General features: G+C 42.4%; 1 protein-coding gene across 2 annotated transcripts in view; it reads left to right on the top strand.

Moving 5' to 3' along the window:
* PKHD1 (PKHD1 ciliary IPT domain containing fibrocystin/polyductin) overlaps positions 1 to 18,690 on the top strand; it is a 278,356-nt gene that overhangs the window by 77,289 nt on the left and 182,377 nt on the right. For both annotated transcript variants that reach the window (XM_065055657.1, XM_065055656.1), the window contains exon 36: positions 12,001 to 12,151. In XM_065055657.1, coding sequence (XP_064911729.1) covers positions 12,001 to 12,151 — 151 coding nt within the window. The remainder of the gene's footprint in view (positions 1 to 12,000; positions 12,152 to 18,690) is intronic.

The raw sequence follows: 18,690 nt of genomic DNA on the forward strand, positions 1-18,690 counted from the left end.
CTGTGCTGAGGACCCAGAGCTGGACCAGCACTGCAGGGGGGTCTCACCAGATGTGGAGCAGAGGGGCAGAATCACCAACCTCCACCTGCTGCCCACGCTCCTTGTGATGCAGCCCAAGATACAATTGGCCTCTGGGCTGCAAGTGCACATTGCCGGCTCATGTCCAATCTGTCACTCCCCAGCACCTCCAAGTCCTTCTCCAGGGGGCTGCTCTTCATCCTTTCATCCCACAACATGTGTTGATACCAGGGGTTACCCCAACCCAGGTGCAGGTACTTACACTTCTTCAGGATGAGGATGATTTCAGTGGATGCTGGGAGCCCCAGATCCTGCACCTCTACAGCACAATGTGAGGGGCAATGGTGTAGCTTAGAGAAATGACTGTGATCCACTGCTGGCTGAGCCCCTTACACCTGTGTTACACCTGCATTACACCTGCCCTTATCCCTGCAACACAGATGCAGCCTTGGGGGCCAGATTCTTCCCGGCTGATTTACACAACCACACTGTTCTGAATATACCCTGCTGTGCTGTTTTAGTGAAGTTACCTGTTTGTTTTAGGTGGTGCTCAGTAGCTGGATGGCAGACGGGTGCTGAGGGTGATGATTATTAAAGTGTGCCAAGCCAGGTCGTCTCTAACCTCCTTCAGAGCTTCACTTCTGACAGATAAAGAAGACTTCAGTAGCTGTCTCTATGCAGAGCATTGCACTGGAGCAAGGGTGCAGATTTCAGAAGGTAATAATGTGTAATGCTGTTGGCCTCGTCAGATCCAAGCCTGGCAGACAGAAAAGCTCTAAAGCCCCCTCAAAAATTTTTGTGACCATTCAGGTCTTCCATTTCAAATGTGGAATCTATTTGAAAAATATATTTTAAACAGGTGAAAATGATCAGGGAAAATATTTTTAAGAAGCTGCTGCAGTCATTCAGCAGAAACTAAACACAGTACTGTCAACCATGAATTTTTCTTGCAGGATAATGAGGCAAAGCCCTTCTGCTACACAAGTATCAGCAAGCCCATCAGTTTTCCTTTCAACAGAGTGTACTATCAGCAAGTTTGCTGATGGCACCAAACTGGGAGAAGTGGCTGACACACCAGAGTCTGTGCTGCCATCCAGAGACCTGGACAGCCTGGAGAGTTGGGTGGGGAAAAATTTAATGAAATATAACAAGGGCAAGTGTAGAGTCTTACATCTGGGCAGTAACAACCCCAGGTTCCAGTGTATGCTGGGGAATGACCTATTAGAGAGCAGTGTAGGGGAAAGGGACCTGGGGGTCCTGGGGACAGCAGGATGACCACGAGCCAGCACTGGGCCCTTGTGGCCAGGAAGGCCAATGGTACCTGGGGTGGATTAGAAGGGGGGTGGTCAGTAGGTCAGAGAGGTTCTCCTGCCCCTCTACTCTGCCCTGGGGAGACCACACCTGGAATTTTTAAGAGAAGCAACACTATGATGGTAATGAAGTATTTTTCAAGATATGCCTGAATCTCTTCAGGAAACTGTAAAAAAAAGTTGTCCAACCAAAACGATTCTATAATAGAAGAAATGTGTCTTGTCACAGTCACTTCAATGGCCTTGCCTCATTGACTGAGGAGACATGGATGTATACATAGCAGTATCAGTGTTTGTCCTTGGGTTGTGTAGTTTTGCTGTCTATATTCTTTATTTTATGCATAGGACACACACAGTTGTAGTTGACATGCAGCACTTTGCCTCTTCAAAGCACTTTTGAGTGGTAAATCACTGAAAACCTCTTGTAAACCAGATGGGCAGTGAAGATGGTTTGTGTATTGGTTCATTTGTATCCCCTACATCCCTATAGGAGCTGCGTGAAAGTCAGGGGCTGGATCCCACCCTAGCATTCTGACCTCCAGCCCACCCTCACAGCTGCTTTGAGACTCTCACAAGGTTGGGTTTTTTTTGTTTGTTTGGTTGGTTTTTGTTTAATTTTGTTTTGTTTTGTTTTGTTTTCTCCTACTTGAGTCGTCATCATCAGCTCCTCACTGACACCATTGGGTTGGATCAGCCTCATTCTTCTCACCCCATTTCACATATATCTGCTCATTCAGAAATCCTTCCTGTTGACACAGAGATGTGTAGTTCCATTTATTTTCCTGCAGGTGGTTGCAAAATTGTTAAGCTGATCTTTGTATTTGCAATATTTGCTCTCAGATTAAAGTAAGTCAAGGTCATCCACTTGTGAGACAATATTTGCACAGTACATAAGCAAAGTCCAACACAGTCACCAGGCTTGGTTATTCTGCTTGTGTAAACAACTTGATGTTGCAATTTTCTCATTACCGTTAAATTGCCATTTTTAATTTGTCTCAGAAACCTTCATCCTTTGAGAAATCACTGATTTAGAGAGATGTGTAAATTATGTGTGCCCTTTAACTGCGCTCTGGAAAGGGAAAACCAGTCGTGTTGTATCTGAACTGGAATATTGCACTGAATTCCCCAGTGTTTACGTGCACAGGATTTTCATGCAAGCTGGGTTTGAGATTAAAATACTCCACTGAGATACCTTCCAATGAAATACACCACCTCTGAATATCAAGCCATAAATTAACATTAGGAAAATACTTGTGAATAAACAATGAGGTACTGCAGAAAAAAATTTGCCTGTTGTGAAACTGGGCTCTTCTATAATTCTCTGACATGCTGAACTAAGTCACCAAAAAGTACAATCCCAGCTTTTTTTTTGAAGTGAATTGGAATTTTACTTGTCATTTCACCAGGGACAGCACTTTCCATCAGCTGAGAATCTTCAGTAGATTTATAGTAGAGTCCAAAGTCTGTGCTTCTGTTACTTTATCTGCATTCAGTAACTTCCAAACATTTTCACGCTTTGAGCCTGTTTGGCTCCTGACTTTCCCATCCTCTTCTTATGAGTCTCTGCATTTTTCTCAGACATTAGGGCATCAACAGCCTGGGCATCTTCTCCTTTGCCAGCAGCCGCAGGGAGTTTCTGCTAAAGTACAAAAAACCATCATGTGCTCAAGGGCGTTTCCTGTGTTTGCCTTCTATGCTTGAAATACAGATTTCTGTTTCTAGGATTGATCTCTCACCAGAACTGTCAAAAGACCCTGAGAGACCCAAGAACAAAGCTTTGGGACTCACATGAGTGTGGTAAATAGGTCTGGACTTTCCCAAGGATTTGTTGGATTACAGAGTGGCTTAATGCTGTCCATATCACCCCTATACCCCTGTCTTATTTGGTTATTTTACCCTGTATTTGGGTGAGCTTTGTTGTCTCTGTATAGGAAGCCAACTTGTGCTATATCTGGAATATTCACGCCCTGACAACAGTGATGTTGTTTCAGTGCCCTCCCTATGAAAGCACCATTAGATCTAACTAATACTCCATGTCCTTAATTAAATACCTCTGGTGCAAAGAGCTTTACCTTCTGTGCTTGGAAATTGCAGTGATTACTCCCCTGCTGAAAAAGCCTTTTTTTTAATTTATTTTTTTGGTGGTTGTTTTTTTGAGCGGTTTTACTGGTTTAGTTGTTTGGGATTTCTTTTTTTTTTTTTTTTATTTTCTTTTTTAAAAACAGGAATTAAGCTGTTTCTCATGCCATTGTCCAGTTGCAAATTGGCCTGAGACTGACTTGTGCCATGGGCTCTGACCTCCGAAACTGCCCACTCATTTTTTTTCTGAACTAATCAGCTCGATGAACTATTTACAGTTGGCTTTTGGGTCTTCTCACTGCTTTTGTGGCTGCCCCTGTCTGAGTAATTAATGACAGCGTGGCTTGTTTATGGTCTTGAGTTACTAATGCTGTTGGCTGCAAATGCATTTTTACCTCTGGGACGTGCCAGTTTCCTGGTTCTAGTCCCACCTCACCAGCCCAGGTCAATTTTTTGTGTGTAAACAGATTTATCCTGTAATAGTTGGAGAGAGACTAGGGTCATTCATCAGTCCCACAGAGAACATGCCCAGCCAGATTCTTCCCTTTTTGTGCCTGTGCAACTCACCAGAAGTCAGAAAGATTCCTACAGGACAGCTAAAATTAAAAAGAGAAAGAAAAAATGAAATGTAGTCCTTTCATTTTAACTCAGGGTAGAGGCAGTGTTGATTAGAAATAAAGGTAAAGAGAAGTTATGTAGCAGTAAATGACGGAGATAGTTATAAAAACATCATCTTGTGGCCATGAAAAGGGTTTGTCAGGTTATGTTCCAGGCTTGTTCTATCAGAATCATGCCAAGTGCACCAATTCAGAAGGGAAAAAACAGTTTGGTCTCCTACTCCCTCTGGAAACCTGTTTCAGAATCTCAGTGCATGGATAGTCAGAAGCATTCTGCTAATTTTCAGCTTTAGTTTATTCATAGCTACAGTTACTTCCAGACTTCTCGGAGATAATATTGTCTTTTGGAATAAATGATTCATTTTTTCCAATGTTATAGTTCTCTAGATGTGACTCGAGTACAACCATTCCTGCCACTTTTTGTATAATTTCTTTCAGAAACTGGAAAAAGTTGGTCCCATTATCTACCCACCTTTGTTGCCCAGTTTGGTTACCAATGCCTGCTCAGTTGGGTTAACCATGGGTAGTCTCTGCCATGATAATGAATTGGAGGGGAACTTCCTTTCATCCCTCTTGATCGTTAGTAAAATTCTTCAGTTTTGCCGAAGCAGTTTGTACCAACATATAAAAACTATCACCCTATTCCTCATTGATAAGCTGGCACCAGGGATTCTCTTAACACTGTCTCCCAGAGAAGGAGGACCTCAGCGGTCAGATCATGTTTTCAGGATCATCATCATGTGGAATTAAACCAGGTGAGAAATTTCTCAAGGTTTGAAGCTGATGAACAACCAAGGAGCCAAGAGATGCCCATTTATTTGAGAGAAGGCTGAGAGAAATTAGAAAAGTTGAAATACACTCCCAGTTTTTCCATGTTCTTCTTTCAAAGGACTTTCCAAATGGAAACAGATGAAATAGAAATTATAGAGGTGAATGAGGTACTTTTTACTAAAAAATGGAGGTAGATTGTCTATCACAAACTTCTCCAGAGGTTCTTTTTTTGTTGTTATTTTCTAGTCCCTTGTATCCAACTTAGAAAGCTCCTTGGAAATGCCTTAATCAATGGCAAAGTTGGAGTGTTGTAATGAAATGCATGTGAATGGAAATCCCTGATCACATTGTAAGATCTACTAGATTGCTTTGGCACTCCGATTTCCAAATAAACTCAATAGAGGTTACTTTAATACTTGAAGGCAGCTTCTGAAATTCTCTGAAATTGCTGCATGAACAAGAGGAACCCTGCAAAAACTGGTAACTCTTAATCTCCATCTTGTTTGCTTTTCTGTAGTGAAAATTGGCCTTTTTGGAAGGAGAGGGAAATTGCCTAGGGTAAAGAATGGTTCAGAACCTTGTTGATTTGCAGGTCTTCGTAGCCAGCTGGTGCCCGTTTGCTGCACCCCTATAACAAGCATTATGTAGTACCCCCTGTCCTGAGACTACTTGAAGAACCATCAGGAATTTCTGCATTCATTATTAGCTCTGACCAGCTTCGGTTTGGTGATTCTTTCATTTCATAGCAGAGCCAACTAAATTCTACTAATTTCTGTATGGAAGCCTAAGTCCATAGATTTCTCTATGAAATAAGATGTTGCACGTACTGTTGGTAGAGAGACTAATTTTTCTTGCTGCTTATACTTGGTTTTGTACAATGTAAGGAATTTTCTCTCCTCTTTGGGAAGACCTTTTTCCATCTTTCCCATGAAGCTGTATATGTGTCTTCATTCTTTGTCAGCAAAACAGGCTGCCAGGAACAGAAAGACAATTGTAGAAGTCCCTTTTGTTTTATATAGAAAAAAAAGACATTTTTTACACACAATGATAAAGTGCATGCAGGAAAGAGTTTTTATAACAGCAGGTTGAAGTTGTGCCTTATCATACTTGTCTTGGGGATGCTGGTTATACAGAGCAAGACTTATCTGTGTCAACTGAAATTTTACGACTTTGCAGTTGTGGTGAGTGTTTTTCAGTTAATTTGGCAACTGGTTAGAGGTCCTACAAGCAGGAGAGGCAGGGAATGATGCCAAGAGACAGATTCAGTTTCTTTGAGCACTGGGCAGCATTTTACACGGTAACTCCACTGACTGCAGCAAATAACACATATTTACAGCCCTTGAAGTATGTGTAGGAGGGAGGAGCCTGCACCAATTTGTCTGTTTTAATTATAGATGTTCTACCCACCTTCCTAATTGCTCCTTCATTAAGAAGTAGCTTGTTGTTTCTTTTTTCCCTGGGAGCTAACAATAATCAACTTTTGTTTGTTTCTGTAAATATTTTTCTTTTGCCCTTGAGGAGATAATTATTTCTATTGTTGCAGGAAGATGGTGGCCAATACAGGAGGAATAATTAGAGCAGATGGCTGCAAATACTTTCCTTGTAAAAGTCATCTATTGTAATAAAATACCCCCCTTCGTCTTCTGTCTCCTCCACATACATGTTTTTCTTTCCTTCAGGTGGATGGGGGTTTGGGTGGGTGGGGTGTAAATCTTTTCCTTGATGTATTAAACCAAGGAGCTGTCAAGAGTTCACAGCCTGGAAAGTGAGCTCCCTGTATCCATCATTGAAATTGGAGTGTTTTCAAATGTAGCGCTGGAGTCATGGGTTTATAGCATGTTGAAATATTCTGTGTACTCCATCACTTAAAGTGTTAAGCTTGTGTCTGTTTAATTACATTGCTGGTTCTTAGTTTAGTTTTATAATTTCTGCCTTTTTCTGATCAGAGGATGAGGGGGCTCTTTGTGTCTGTAATAGTTGTTGCAGTTCTCTTTTTCTGGACTTTAGTCAAAAAAAATCCCCACCGAACCAAACAAACATTAAAGTTACCACAAAGTGAGGTCAAATTATCTAGACTGCATCTAAACAGGATTTTCCCAACCCTTTTAAACCCAAGGACTGCCTCACATTCTAGGGAAGAGGGAGTTAAAAACCACCAGATAACTGTGTTGTGTCAGTAGAATGACTGTTATTTACAAAAATTTGGATGAAACATTGAGGGAGTGGTCACTTACAATCCCTTCCCTTTCCGAGCTTTTTGCCAGCCTGTGTGGGAATGTGAGTACATCGCTGTTATTTATTAATTTGTTGCAGTTGCAGCTGCTGTTTCTGAGCCCTGGTAGTCACAGGCATAAGCTGAGAAACTGGTGCTGAGAGATCATGTCCCCAAAGGCTGACATAAAGGCAACCCCAGGCTGGCTGACAACAGCAGCAGCTAAAAATATAAAATGGAAAGAAATCTGCCTGAAAACGGAAAAAGAAAGCACAGCAGGGAGGAAGTGGATAATTTGCTGAATTTCAAGGAGATTGTGAATCTTTTATTGTATACTATTAAAACATTATTTCACCTTAATTCATTCATGGTTTTGGAGCTCTAATGGGGGAGAAGCTATGGGCTTGGTACAGAAGGTATAGGCTTGAAATGAGTTGTGCGTGACACACACCAAGTGGAGGAGGTAAGATATTGCAGGACTATGCTCATTGAATTTTCATGTCAGATAATTTCCCTGGTCCTTGTGCACTTTGGTACCTCAGTAAGAACAACTGGCTCCTTAGGGATTCCCAGTGCTTGAGATTTCCCACCCACCTGAGGTTTCTGCCCAAATTTTGCAGGTTTGGTTCCCTACTGAGTTAGTTTTGTCTGCTGTCCTGGATTCAAAACGTGAAATGTTGCTGGGGTGGGTTTCCTATTGGTGTCTGACATGAGGGTGCATCCAACAGAAGTTTGCATGATGATTTTAAGTGTTCAGTTCATGCTCTGCTGCTGTTCCTTGGGCTTCAATCTAGCTACTGATTTTCTTCGACCTTGTAGGAATACAACATCTTTGTGTTCTCACTCCTCCTGTTAAACCTAGCTTAAGTTGACCACATTCAAGCATGAGTAATGACAGTGACACAGACAGATTCAGAGATGTTGTTGTCTCATAAGCTTTGTTTCCTCCAAATCATCTTCCCAGCTATCTGGTATATGCTGAAGCCAGAGTGTAAAGCTACCACCTCACTTCAGCAACTTCAGGCAGGTCTAGCTTCACCATTCAGGGCTTGTTTTATATCAACTCCTCTTTCCCCTATCCTAACTTTCAAGGTCCATGCCATTGGTTGTGCCCTGTGCTGAAGTTGGAAAAAGCACATTAAAAAAATGTGCAGCTTTCCTTGGCTCTGCGGGTTCCCCATGGTTCATTCAGCAAGAACGCATGGGATAGAATCATAGGATCATTTCAGTTCGAAAAGACCCTCAGGATTGAGTCCAGCCGTAACCCAACCTAACTCTAGCACTAAACCATGTCCCTCAGAATTTCATCTAGATACCTTTTAAACCCCTCCAGGGATGGTGACTCCACTACTGCCCTGGGCAGTGCCCTGGATGGGAACTCAGCCATGACCATGATGCTTCCAGCTGCTGCTGCTCTTCAGTCTTATGGAGAAGTGTTTAAATTAAACACCATTAGTTAAATGCTGTGTGCGAAGCTGGGAAAAAAAATGCAAAGGGAATGAGTTTTTCTTCTATGAAAAAAAAAGTGAGAGGAAAGTTCTTATCATGCTCAGACACAGGTAGAGGGAAAGGAGCTGGGGTCTCTTCATGATGATGACATGGCCATACAGCCCTTCAAGAGATAAGATGGCTATCTCATTGTTTTTTCTGCGGGGTCTTAAGTGAGTTGGTCCATCCCAGTGGTTGTGAGAGCATGCTCAGCCTACAGAGCAGCAAAGTTTTCCGTGCCACCTGTAGCATGCAGAAACGGTGGTATTTGGTGTGTGTAGGGTCAGCATGGGCTACAACCTGTCCCATAGGTTATTGTACCATGGATTGCTTAAAAGGAACTAGACGTAACCACCACCATTCAGCAGAGGAACTCAAAGAGTCCATTAGAGTTGGAGACTGCATGGTGCTTTTCTCCCAGAAAACAGGGAGAGGGCGATCATATGGGATTTGGAAGGTCCAGGCAAACTGTTCTTGCGATTTGGGGCAGTTGGCCATTTCACTGGCCTCATGCTAGATCACACCTTCTTCTTTCAAAGGTCTTCAGGAGGTGGTCTTTCATCTTAGGGAAGGGTGTAGGACTGTGAGAGAAGGGTTGCTGAATAAAATCTCTTGCTATCTCATTTCTCTCCATCAGTTCAATCAGTTCAATGTCTTTTCTCAGCTCCTACAGAGCTGCTTTCCCTCTAACCCCTCCCACCCCCCATACATTCTTCTGCTCTGTGGTAATGTAAAGTACTTTCTTTGAGCAACCCCCCTTTTCTTTCTTCAGATTCTTTGGATTTATTCTCTCCATGATAATTTAAGGATTGTATAAGCAATTATAAACAGCTCTTGGTACTGTGTTATTAGTTGATGTTAATCTGTTTATATTTTTTAAAGAAAAAAAAGCTAATACAAATCAGAAATCAGCTGAAAGGTGCACATGCAGGAGATGCACATGGCAGCAGACTAAGCCAGTAATTTCCTCACTGAAAACCTTTAGGTATGGTCTGGGTGGAAAAATAGAGATATTTATGACCTTAGCCAACTTATTTTCTCTATGTAATCATTATTGTGTAGCAAACTTTCTTTTGAACAATAAAATCTGTCTTTGTTTAGCTTGATGGCATAGGGACTGCGTCTTACTGTGGACACTTGTACCTTCTAAGTAACAGAGCACTTCCTTGCAGTGTATTTGTAGATTTTCTGAGTTACGTTCTTAAGATCATTGATAGTTCTTAGTTCCCCAGATGGTTTCAGCCTTTCCTTGTGCCTTATTACACTGGCATGTCTGAACTACTGGCTTTTTTGCCAGAGGGCATTGGTAGAACTGAATGGGTGCAGAGTCTTCTAAGAGGTAATGTCAGAAACCTAGAAAGAATAGCTTAAACACCAATATATAGAGAAAACCTTAAATGAAGAACTAAGATGTTTTCTAGTTAGGAAAGGGAACCAACTTAAAAAAAAAAAAAAAAGTCAAATTCAGAAGAGTTTATTCTTGCAAGAATTCTGGTATTGCAGGAGTTCTAACAACAGTTTACTAAGTTTTTGGTGCTAGCAAGAAATGCAGCCTGGTACATTCCTTGTGCCCTTGTTTTTCCAGTAGAGTTAATTGGAGGCTTCTAAGAGACTTGAGGGGGTCAGGGTGATGTCAGAGTGGCTTTAAGCAATTTAAAAAACTTTTCTAACAAAATATTTTATGAATCCCACCATTTCACAAACACATCAGGCAGTGTTTAGCTAGTGGCATTGATTGAGTTGTTGCGAGACAGAAGTTTATGGAATTTGTAATTTTGTGCTACAGTTGGCTTGATAAGCAGTGTATCTGGGAAATGTGTGTCTTTCTATGTGTTGTAGCCTCCTCTGTCCCCTGCTCTGAGATAAAAACAAGTTTAATTATCTCCTTTTTCAGTGGATCTATTGTGTACCTTTGTATATTGTGTGTAATCTGGTTCAAAGCAGTACCAGTGAAGAGTAATTCACAGCATCTCTGGAAAGGTAGCTGATGAAGGTAAACCTCATTTCAGCTGGAATTTTGTCCTAAATCTCTGAAATATGTAAATATGTGTTTGCAAGTAATAAAGGTGGGGTTTATCCTATTACACGTAGCAACCATGGATAAATTGTACTTTCTGTGACATTTGTGTACAGATGTGAAGGCTTATCTGTGCTTTGCTAATGAAGATCACTCCCTCTGACGCCAGAGATTTAACTTCCCAGATGTTTTCACTGTGCGTGTTAATGCAGTCCCAGGTTTCAGTCTAAAGTGAACCAAGTAATTCCCTTTGTAGCAAAGTGATAGAGTGGGACAGAAGATATAAAATAACAGCATCTATACCCCACAGACAGGATTGACATAAAGCAGTTGTATAATTTAGCCTGGAAACTGATGCCTATTCCCTGGTGTAAATAATTAGGACAGTAGTCACCATATAATAGTTACCTGACTGCTCTAGGTGCTATGGGAAATGTTGTATAGAACATCAGGCACATAAAGCTAAAACTGACAATAGCACAGTTGAAAAAATAACTGTCATAACACCACCAGTATTGATTCACCTAAACCACAGACATGGAACAAAAGCTTTAATGCACATGATGGAGAAAATAACTGAAAATGGAGTAACTATATTTTGCTTTTGTATTGTGGTCATTTTTTCCACTGCTGTTTCGGATTAGCATAATCCAGTGAGGACCACAAATATTTCCATGTCTGGTTTCCTCCCCTACCTCAGATCAGTTGAGGCTGTTCTCACTAGTTCACATGTTAGTCCTAAAAAATATGTTATGGACACCTATGTCCACACTTGTGCACCCGTGTCCATGCAAAGGTATGTACACGTTCCTCAATAAACTGGTCAAACTTTCACTGTGAAGTTCTTGCTTAAAGTTTAGAGGTAAAGAGGAACCATGACTTGAAACAGGCAGGCATCATTTTGCCACTGATCATCACAAGTCAGTCTATTTGCTGTTTTCGAGTTAGTCAGTGCTTTATTTGGAATTGATTTTTAAGCCGTGAAAGGAGAGGTGATAATAATACTGGATAAGCTGAGTGAGCTAAAAAAGTATTTAAAAGTAGGAATGTCTCTCTAAATGTGGATGAGTGGCAGGAGAGCCTTTGAAAAATTTTGGGAAGCAAAGTATTGCCCATCTAACTGTGTGTTTTAATTCTAAACCCCACAGGCTGTTTTTCTGACAATGCCAGGAATAAATGTGCAGTTCTGCCTTTTGAGAGGCAGAGAGAGACACACACCAGGAAACCTGCAGACTTTCTGCAGCCAGACCTGCGGCAAGCCTCTTGTTAATCAGAATAGAACAAGAGGCAACCCCAAATTGTGAAGGGCATTTCTGAAAGCCGTGAACCTCTCTGACCCCAATGTCCCTTCATCCCTTGACGTTGGATCCCATTGGGAAAGTAGTCAAAGTGGCGTTGTCGTCTCTTCTGCCGTGTTCTTGGCAAGCTGGATTCCCAAAGGGTGGGAAGACGTGGGTTTTGAACCTCTCCGGGTCTTTTCCTTTCCAGCTCGCCCTCCAGTTTTGTGGCCGGTGGGACGAGGACTCCAGCTGGCCCGCTGGCCACCAGCCGCGAGATGGCGACAACGTCACGATAGAAGAAGGCCGGACCCTGCTGCTGGGGACCAGCACCACCACCCTCAACCTGCTGCATCTCAAAGGTCTGCACAAGGGGGGTTTCAGTGCTCTTGTTCCTCCAGGGCTGGAGTTTTTCATGGCCATGATCTCCCCTTCCCTTGCCTAGTTCCTGCATTGAGGATAAACCTGGTTGGATAGGCTGAGTCTGCTCTTGGGAGATGCTCTTGGGGGACAGGAGATGCGTTTAATTATTATGTATGCAGAAGGCATCGTTTATGCTGTTTGAGGCATAATGACAATATGAGTAGGAAGGCTTTTTTTTTTCCTTTTTCTTTCCCCCAGCTACTGAAAACGCCGCTGTCCTGAGTGGCATTCGGTGATAATGGCAGCGCTGATAACAATAATCAACTCGATTTTGTTTGGCATCTTTGAGGGAAGCGTGTTGCAAAAGCCTTTACAAAATTAACGATGTTACAGAGGCCACAGCTACTGAATGTAATAAATAATCCAATATCCTAGAACACGGCTGGTGGAGAGTAAATAACCAATTACAATTATGGGGAGAAACACTGAGTTTGCAGGGTTCACATACCCTGGGATAGATTCAGCATAAGTGTCAGGAGTTATATCTCTGTGGGTGTCAAAGTAAGAATTAAAATTACTAGCCATTCAGTGCCAGAAACATTTCTCCCTGAAAATTAGACCCTGATTGAGAAAACAGTTGTGCACATGCTTGGTATTAAGTGAATTAGTTGTTCTGGTGACATTGCTTGCTTGAAGGTAAGCCTATGTGTAAGCCCCTACAGAAATGAAGCTCAAAAAGTAGAAAGAGAAGGTTTTATATGTTTAAGGACCTGAGTCTTTGCTGGTGAAAACTATTTATACTAAAAGGATGTCAAAGGTGCTAGTTTTTCACTGAGATGATGATGAAAAGCATGCATTTGACAATTATATTTTAATCTGTCTTTGAATTATCCTTCTATTAAAAAAACCAAGCAACAAAACAAACTTTGCAAGTTTATCCCTATTATGGAAATATTTCCCAAAAAAGATTGAACTTGCTCAGTCTAGGTTCAGAGATTTTAAAGAATTGCTACACCAGGCATTATTTATGTTAAAAAAAAAAAAAAGAAGAATTTGGGATTAAAAAAAAATCTGAAAGATTTAGTACCATTTTCTTCCTTCTCTTTCCCAGTGAAATTTTTAAATCTGGATGATGCAAGATCCTTCTTAACCACAGTGTGTTTAGTAGAGGAGACAGGTCGCTGCCCCAGATATGTGAGAACGGCTGCAGATCTGAATAGGGATTTTGGGGCTCAGTCTCTGACTTTGTGAAGAAGCAGGGCACAACATTAAACCAGAAACTCTTTGAACCTTGGGTCTACTCAAAGGCACATTTCATCTATGAGTCAGCACTCGTGAAGCAAATGGAGGTCTGATTGAATTTAATGAAGTCTGGAGCAGTATCTTTATGTCTTTGTCTCATCTGACATTCAAATCATTGCTCCTCTTTATCACTTTTTCCAAGAAGCTTGGTTTATACTGTAGATTCAGTTAGGAAAGCAGCACTAAAATACTCTAGATGCTGTTATTTTCAGCATTGCAATATGCTAAACACAGGAACCAAACCCTTTAGAACCAGAAACCTACATGATAATTGTTAATCTGAGCTTCATCTTTGCTGAAGTTTACTTGTTGCATCTACCGCACTTACACGTGTGCCTTGATTAGATTTGGAGTCAAGACATCACAGAATCACAGAATGTCAGGGATTAGAACGGACCTCAAAAGATCGTCCAGTCCAATTCCTCCTCTGGAGCAGGAACACCCAGATGAGGTTACACAGGAAGGTGTCCAGGTGGGTTGGAATGTCTGCAGAGAAGGAGACTCCACAACCTCCCTGGGCAGCCAGTTCCTTTCCTATTGAGTGCACCCTCCACCATCTTCCACCCCTCAGTCTCCTCCTCTCCAAGCTCAAGAGCCCCAGCTCCCTCAGCCTTTCCTCACACGGGAGATGCTCCACTTCCTTCAGCATCTTTGTTGCCCTGCGCTGGACTCTCTCCAGCAGTTCCCTGTCCTGCTGGAACTGAGGGGCCACAACTGGACACAATATTCCAGGTGTGGTCTCCCCAGGGCAGGGTAGAGGGGCAGGAGAACCTCTGTGACCTACTGACCACCCCCTTCTAATCCACCCCAGGTACCATTGGCCTACCTGGCCACAAGGGCCCAGTGCTGGCTCATGGTCATCCTGCTGTCCCCAGGACCCCCAGGTCCCTTTCCCCTACACCGCTCTCTAATAGTTCATTCCTCAACTTATACTGGAACCTGGGGTTGTTCCTGCCCAGGCATGCAGAGATCTACTCTAATCTGAGAATGAATTGGATTCATCTTTCCCAACCTTACCTTTCTTTAAGCTGTCCAACTCAGGCGAGTTTAGGCTCCTGTATTGATAGAAACGTGCACCACCAAAGACTTGTTTATCTTGAATACAGATATCCATCTTCAAATGTATCATGGTTAGGTGATCCCTTAGAGTAGCAACTACGTGATTCTGTGAACATGTCAAATAATTAATAAGCTTATCCAACTGCAAGATGGGCATGGCAATAAACCCCTCACCTGTAGGTGAGTGTAGCTCAGTGCTTTGATTGAAGCATTCCATTCCTCTTCTAGCTGGAGAGTTTTTCTTTGTTGGAGCTGGAGAACATGATTAAATTCTAGTTCTGCTCCCTTTGGCTTTCAGGAGTCAGCATCAGGCTATCTGTGTACTCACCAACTGAAAATATAACAGATTTATGGATGAAAAAAAAGCTCTAATGCTACTGAGTCCATTCCTCTGTGAAGACACTGTACTGACCATTTTCTGGCTGTATCCAGCAAGCCCAACACTCTTACAGGCCCATTTCTTCTCGAAATTCCTTTTTTTTTTTTTTTTAGGGATGAGTTTTTTGAATACTTCCCCTGTGGTGTCTCCTTATGATGATTTTAACACTCTGGAAATTGTTTAAAGAATATTGTAACAAGGATGTCAGCTACACATGCAGCCTTAACATGACCCTACTTTGGCTGTATCAACGTATTGTGGTTCTGGTAGTGACCAGACTGGACAGAAGATCTGGAGACCGAAGCAATAGGATTAGGCAGCTGGGTCCTGCTCATTGCCATGGGGACTCAGCAGCTTCTGCCTCCCCCTCAACAAGTGGAGCTTGAACACATGGTTATTGGTAGTGGAAAGTTTAATAGCCAGACTGTGAAACTGCTCAGACAATACTGATTGGGGAAGAGATACAAGATAGACAGATTGTAGATAACTCTGTAAATTCAGCAGATTGCAGTTAATTTGGAAATCTGCCATCACAAGTATGAAAATATTTATGATAACCCAGGACACATGGAAATTTCCTTTGTGTGGAGCTTGCATTGGAGTAACTCCTTTGTGTTTGATGGTTTGGTATCTCAGACATGTGCTATTGCTTTTGTCTGAATTTATAGTGCTCCAGGGAGGTCTGGAGACCAAACAAGCTGCCTGGTGTTTTAGGGGTACCGTGGGGATGAATTTTGGTGTGACAGTGCCAGTATCCGCTGGTGGGGTTGAAGACCCCCAGTTGCCTTTGCAATGGCAACTTTGAGATGGCCATCCTTGCAGGCATAAGGGAGAAGATTGCTTTGGATGCTATTCTAGAAAAGTCGCAATATCGGTTGTCTTTCTCTCTCTTGTGGGCATCGCTGTATCTTAGCATTCCTGCTGAAAACAGCATCCGTGGTCAGACTCCAGGCCGAGGCTTTGAAAAGATCTGATCCACTTCATATGCCTCTAAAAACTGTGCACCCATTCTCCAAAAATACCACAGTTAACAGGAGTGGTTTTAAATTTATTAATTTATTTTAAAAAAAAATTATTTTCAAACTATGAGATATCAAGGGAAAAATATAAAAAGAGAGAACTGATAATCCCCAAAGATACACATGACATTGTCAGTTATTACCTGATTTTTGAACCTATGTCCAAAGAGCAATGCTTATCCATCAATATTTTGCATCTCTCTTGTAATCCGTGCTCAGATCAGGCTGTGGCTAGAATGGATCCTATAAGTGGATCTGGGGAGGAGTGAAATCCAAATATTGATTTTGCTTGACTTTTTTCCAAGGCTTCGATGCTTTTAGCAAAGAGCATCAAATATTAGCTGATACACCTACCTAAATAGCTGTCAAATAACTAGTGCTCCAGCCACTGCTGATAAAGACTGGGTTTGAATTCCCCCAAAAAAGGAAAAAACTTTTCCCTCTGTTATCCTGTCTACGGCATCAAACAGTTCTTAACCTGGGTTTAAAATCCCTTGTCAGTAAGTATGGGTGGAAACCGCTTGTGTTGCAATGTTTTCTATACCATTTTGCTCAAACAATTTGGGATCTGCATTGTGATAGTTTTTGCAGGCAGTTTCTAGTTCATATTTTCCTTTTTTAATCAGGCAGAGACATTACAATTAAAATACCGTAAAAGCGATTCTGGCAGTATTGCAATAAGCATGTTTTTTAATTAAAGAAAGAACATGGTATGTACAAATAGTACCAGCTAATGGGAAATTTCATCCAATGTATTTTTTAATTGAGATTTAAAAGGAAGAAAAGTCAGCCCTATTTCTCACTGTTGTGGTGTGATATTTTCCTGTGCTGTTACAGCGAGGTGTACCAAGTCCGCAGTAATTAAAATCTCAGACTCTTAAAGTCCCGTCTGTTTTCATGGGAAAAAAAATGAATGGCATAAGTTCTTTTATTTGTTAGTATAGTTTTTTTGGCAGGAATTCAGTGTTATTCAGTAGGGTGCAATTCACAGAGATGGCCATTCCTGGAAAAAGGGTTTTAAGGTCCCAAATCTGTAGCAATTTGATGTGTTTTTCATTTGTTCCCCCAGCTTCTAACCCTGGTTCATGTTTGGGCACGGGCAGCAGGTTTCTCTTTCTCATCCTGTTGTGCAGCAGGTACATTAGATTCCCAGGGCTCTTGCTTGCCAATAAAATTGAATTTCCACAACTTCAGTAGTTCTTGAGACTCCTCTGGGTCATTGCAGGATGAGCAGATCAGTGAAGGTTAATCCTGGCTGAGGAACCACACTCAGCTCCAGCAGAGACCAGGTTGAAACCTGAGGCATGGAAGGAGGGGATGTGTTTCTTTGAGAGAAGCAGATGCTGCCTCTAACCATGGGATAGAAAGATCTGCTGAGTCTGTCTCCACCCGTCCTGGACACTAGTCAGGTCCTCATTACAGTAGCAGCTTCCTGCTGCTGGTGGATCGGTCCTCATGCACTTCTTTGTAGTACAGACACACAGACATTGTGACCTGTGCAGGCTGGAAACTGAGGTACAGGTCTTAGAGTCACAGAATCATTTTGTTTGGAAGAGACCCTCAGGGTCATCAAGTCTAACCATAGCCTAACTCTAGCACTAAACCATGTCTCTAAGAACCTCGTCTAAATTACTTTTAAAGCCCTCCAGGGATGGTGCCTCCACCACTGACCTGGGCAGCCTGTTCCAATGCCCGACAGCCCTTTTGGTGAAGAATATTTTCCTAACATCCAATCCAAACCTCCCTTGGTGTAACTTGAGGTCATTACCTCTTGTCCTGTCACTTGCTACTTAGGATAAAAGACCAACACTCTTCTTATGGTTCATAGAACCATAGAATAGTTTGGGCAGGAAGAGACCTTCAAAGCTCACCCAGTGCCACCCCTGCCATGAGCAGGGACATCTTCACCAGCTCAGGTCGCTCAGAGCCCCGTCCAGCCTGGCCTGGGATGTCTTCAGGGATGGTTCATCCATCACCTCTCTGGCCATCCTGAGACAGGCTTTCACCACCCTCAGTGTCAAAAATTTATTCCTCATGTCTGGCCTGAATCTCCCTCCTTTAGTTTAAAACCATCACCCCTTGTCCTGTCACAACAGGCCCTGCTCAGAAGTCTGTCCCCATCTTTCTAATTGGTTTATTTTAAGTCCGGAAAGGCAGCACTAAGGTCTCCCCAGAGCTTCTCTTCTTCAGCTGAACACCCCAACTCTCTCAGCCTGTCCTCCCAGCAGAGCTGTTCCAGCCTTGGATCATTTCTGTGGCTCCTCTGGCCCCTCTCCAGCAGGTCCATGTGTGTCCTGTGCTGAGGACCCAGAGCTGGACCAGCACTGCAGGGGGGTTTCACCAGAGTGGAGCAGAGGGGCTGAATCAACTTGTATGACTCATCTAAAAACCATGAGACCATGTCAACAGAGTGCAAGAGACAGGTCCATGAAATAATCAATTGTTCTTATTTAAGGCTCACGGAATCTATTGCTCTTCCTGTACACAGGAGGATCTTTTTTCATTTTGACTTGTTTGCCACTCAGGGATGGTTGCCAGGAATATATCTCCACCCTGTCTCATGGGGGATCCTGTGGCTTTGTCACGTGAAACACCAAGTGAGAGGAATGGGTAAGAGCAAGCTGAAGACTGTGGGAAGATTTGTTATCCATGGTTGCAGGGTGGCCACAGCAAACCAAAACAGATCTTCCTTGCACGTCCATGGGATAAGGCAGTTTGGTTGAGGAGATGACCTCTCAATCAGCAAATCCTTTTTTACAGAGATGAGGTTTTCTCTTAA

This window comes from Columba livia, chromosome 3 (assembly GCF_036013475.1).
Source record: "Columba livia isolate bColLiv1 breed racing homer chromosome 3, bColLiv1.pat.W.v2, whole genome shotgun sequence".
Taxonomy (NCBI): Eukaryota; Metazoa; Chordata; class Aves; order Columbiformes; family Columbidae; genus Columba; species Columba livia.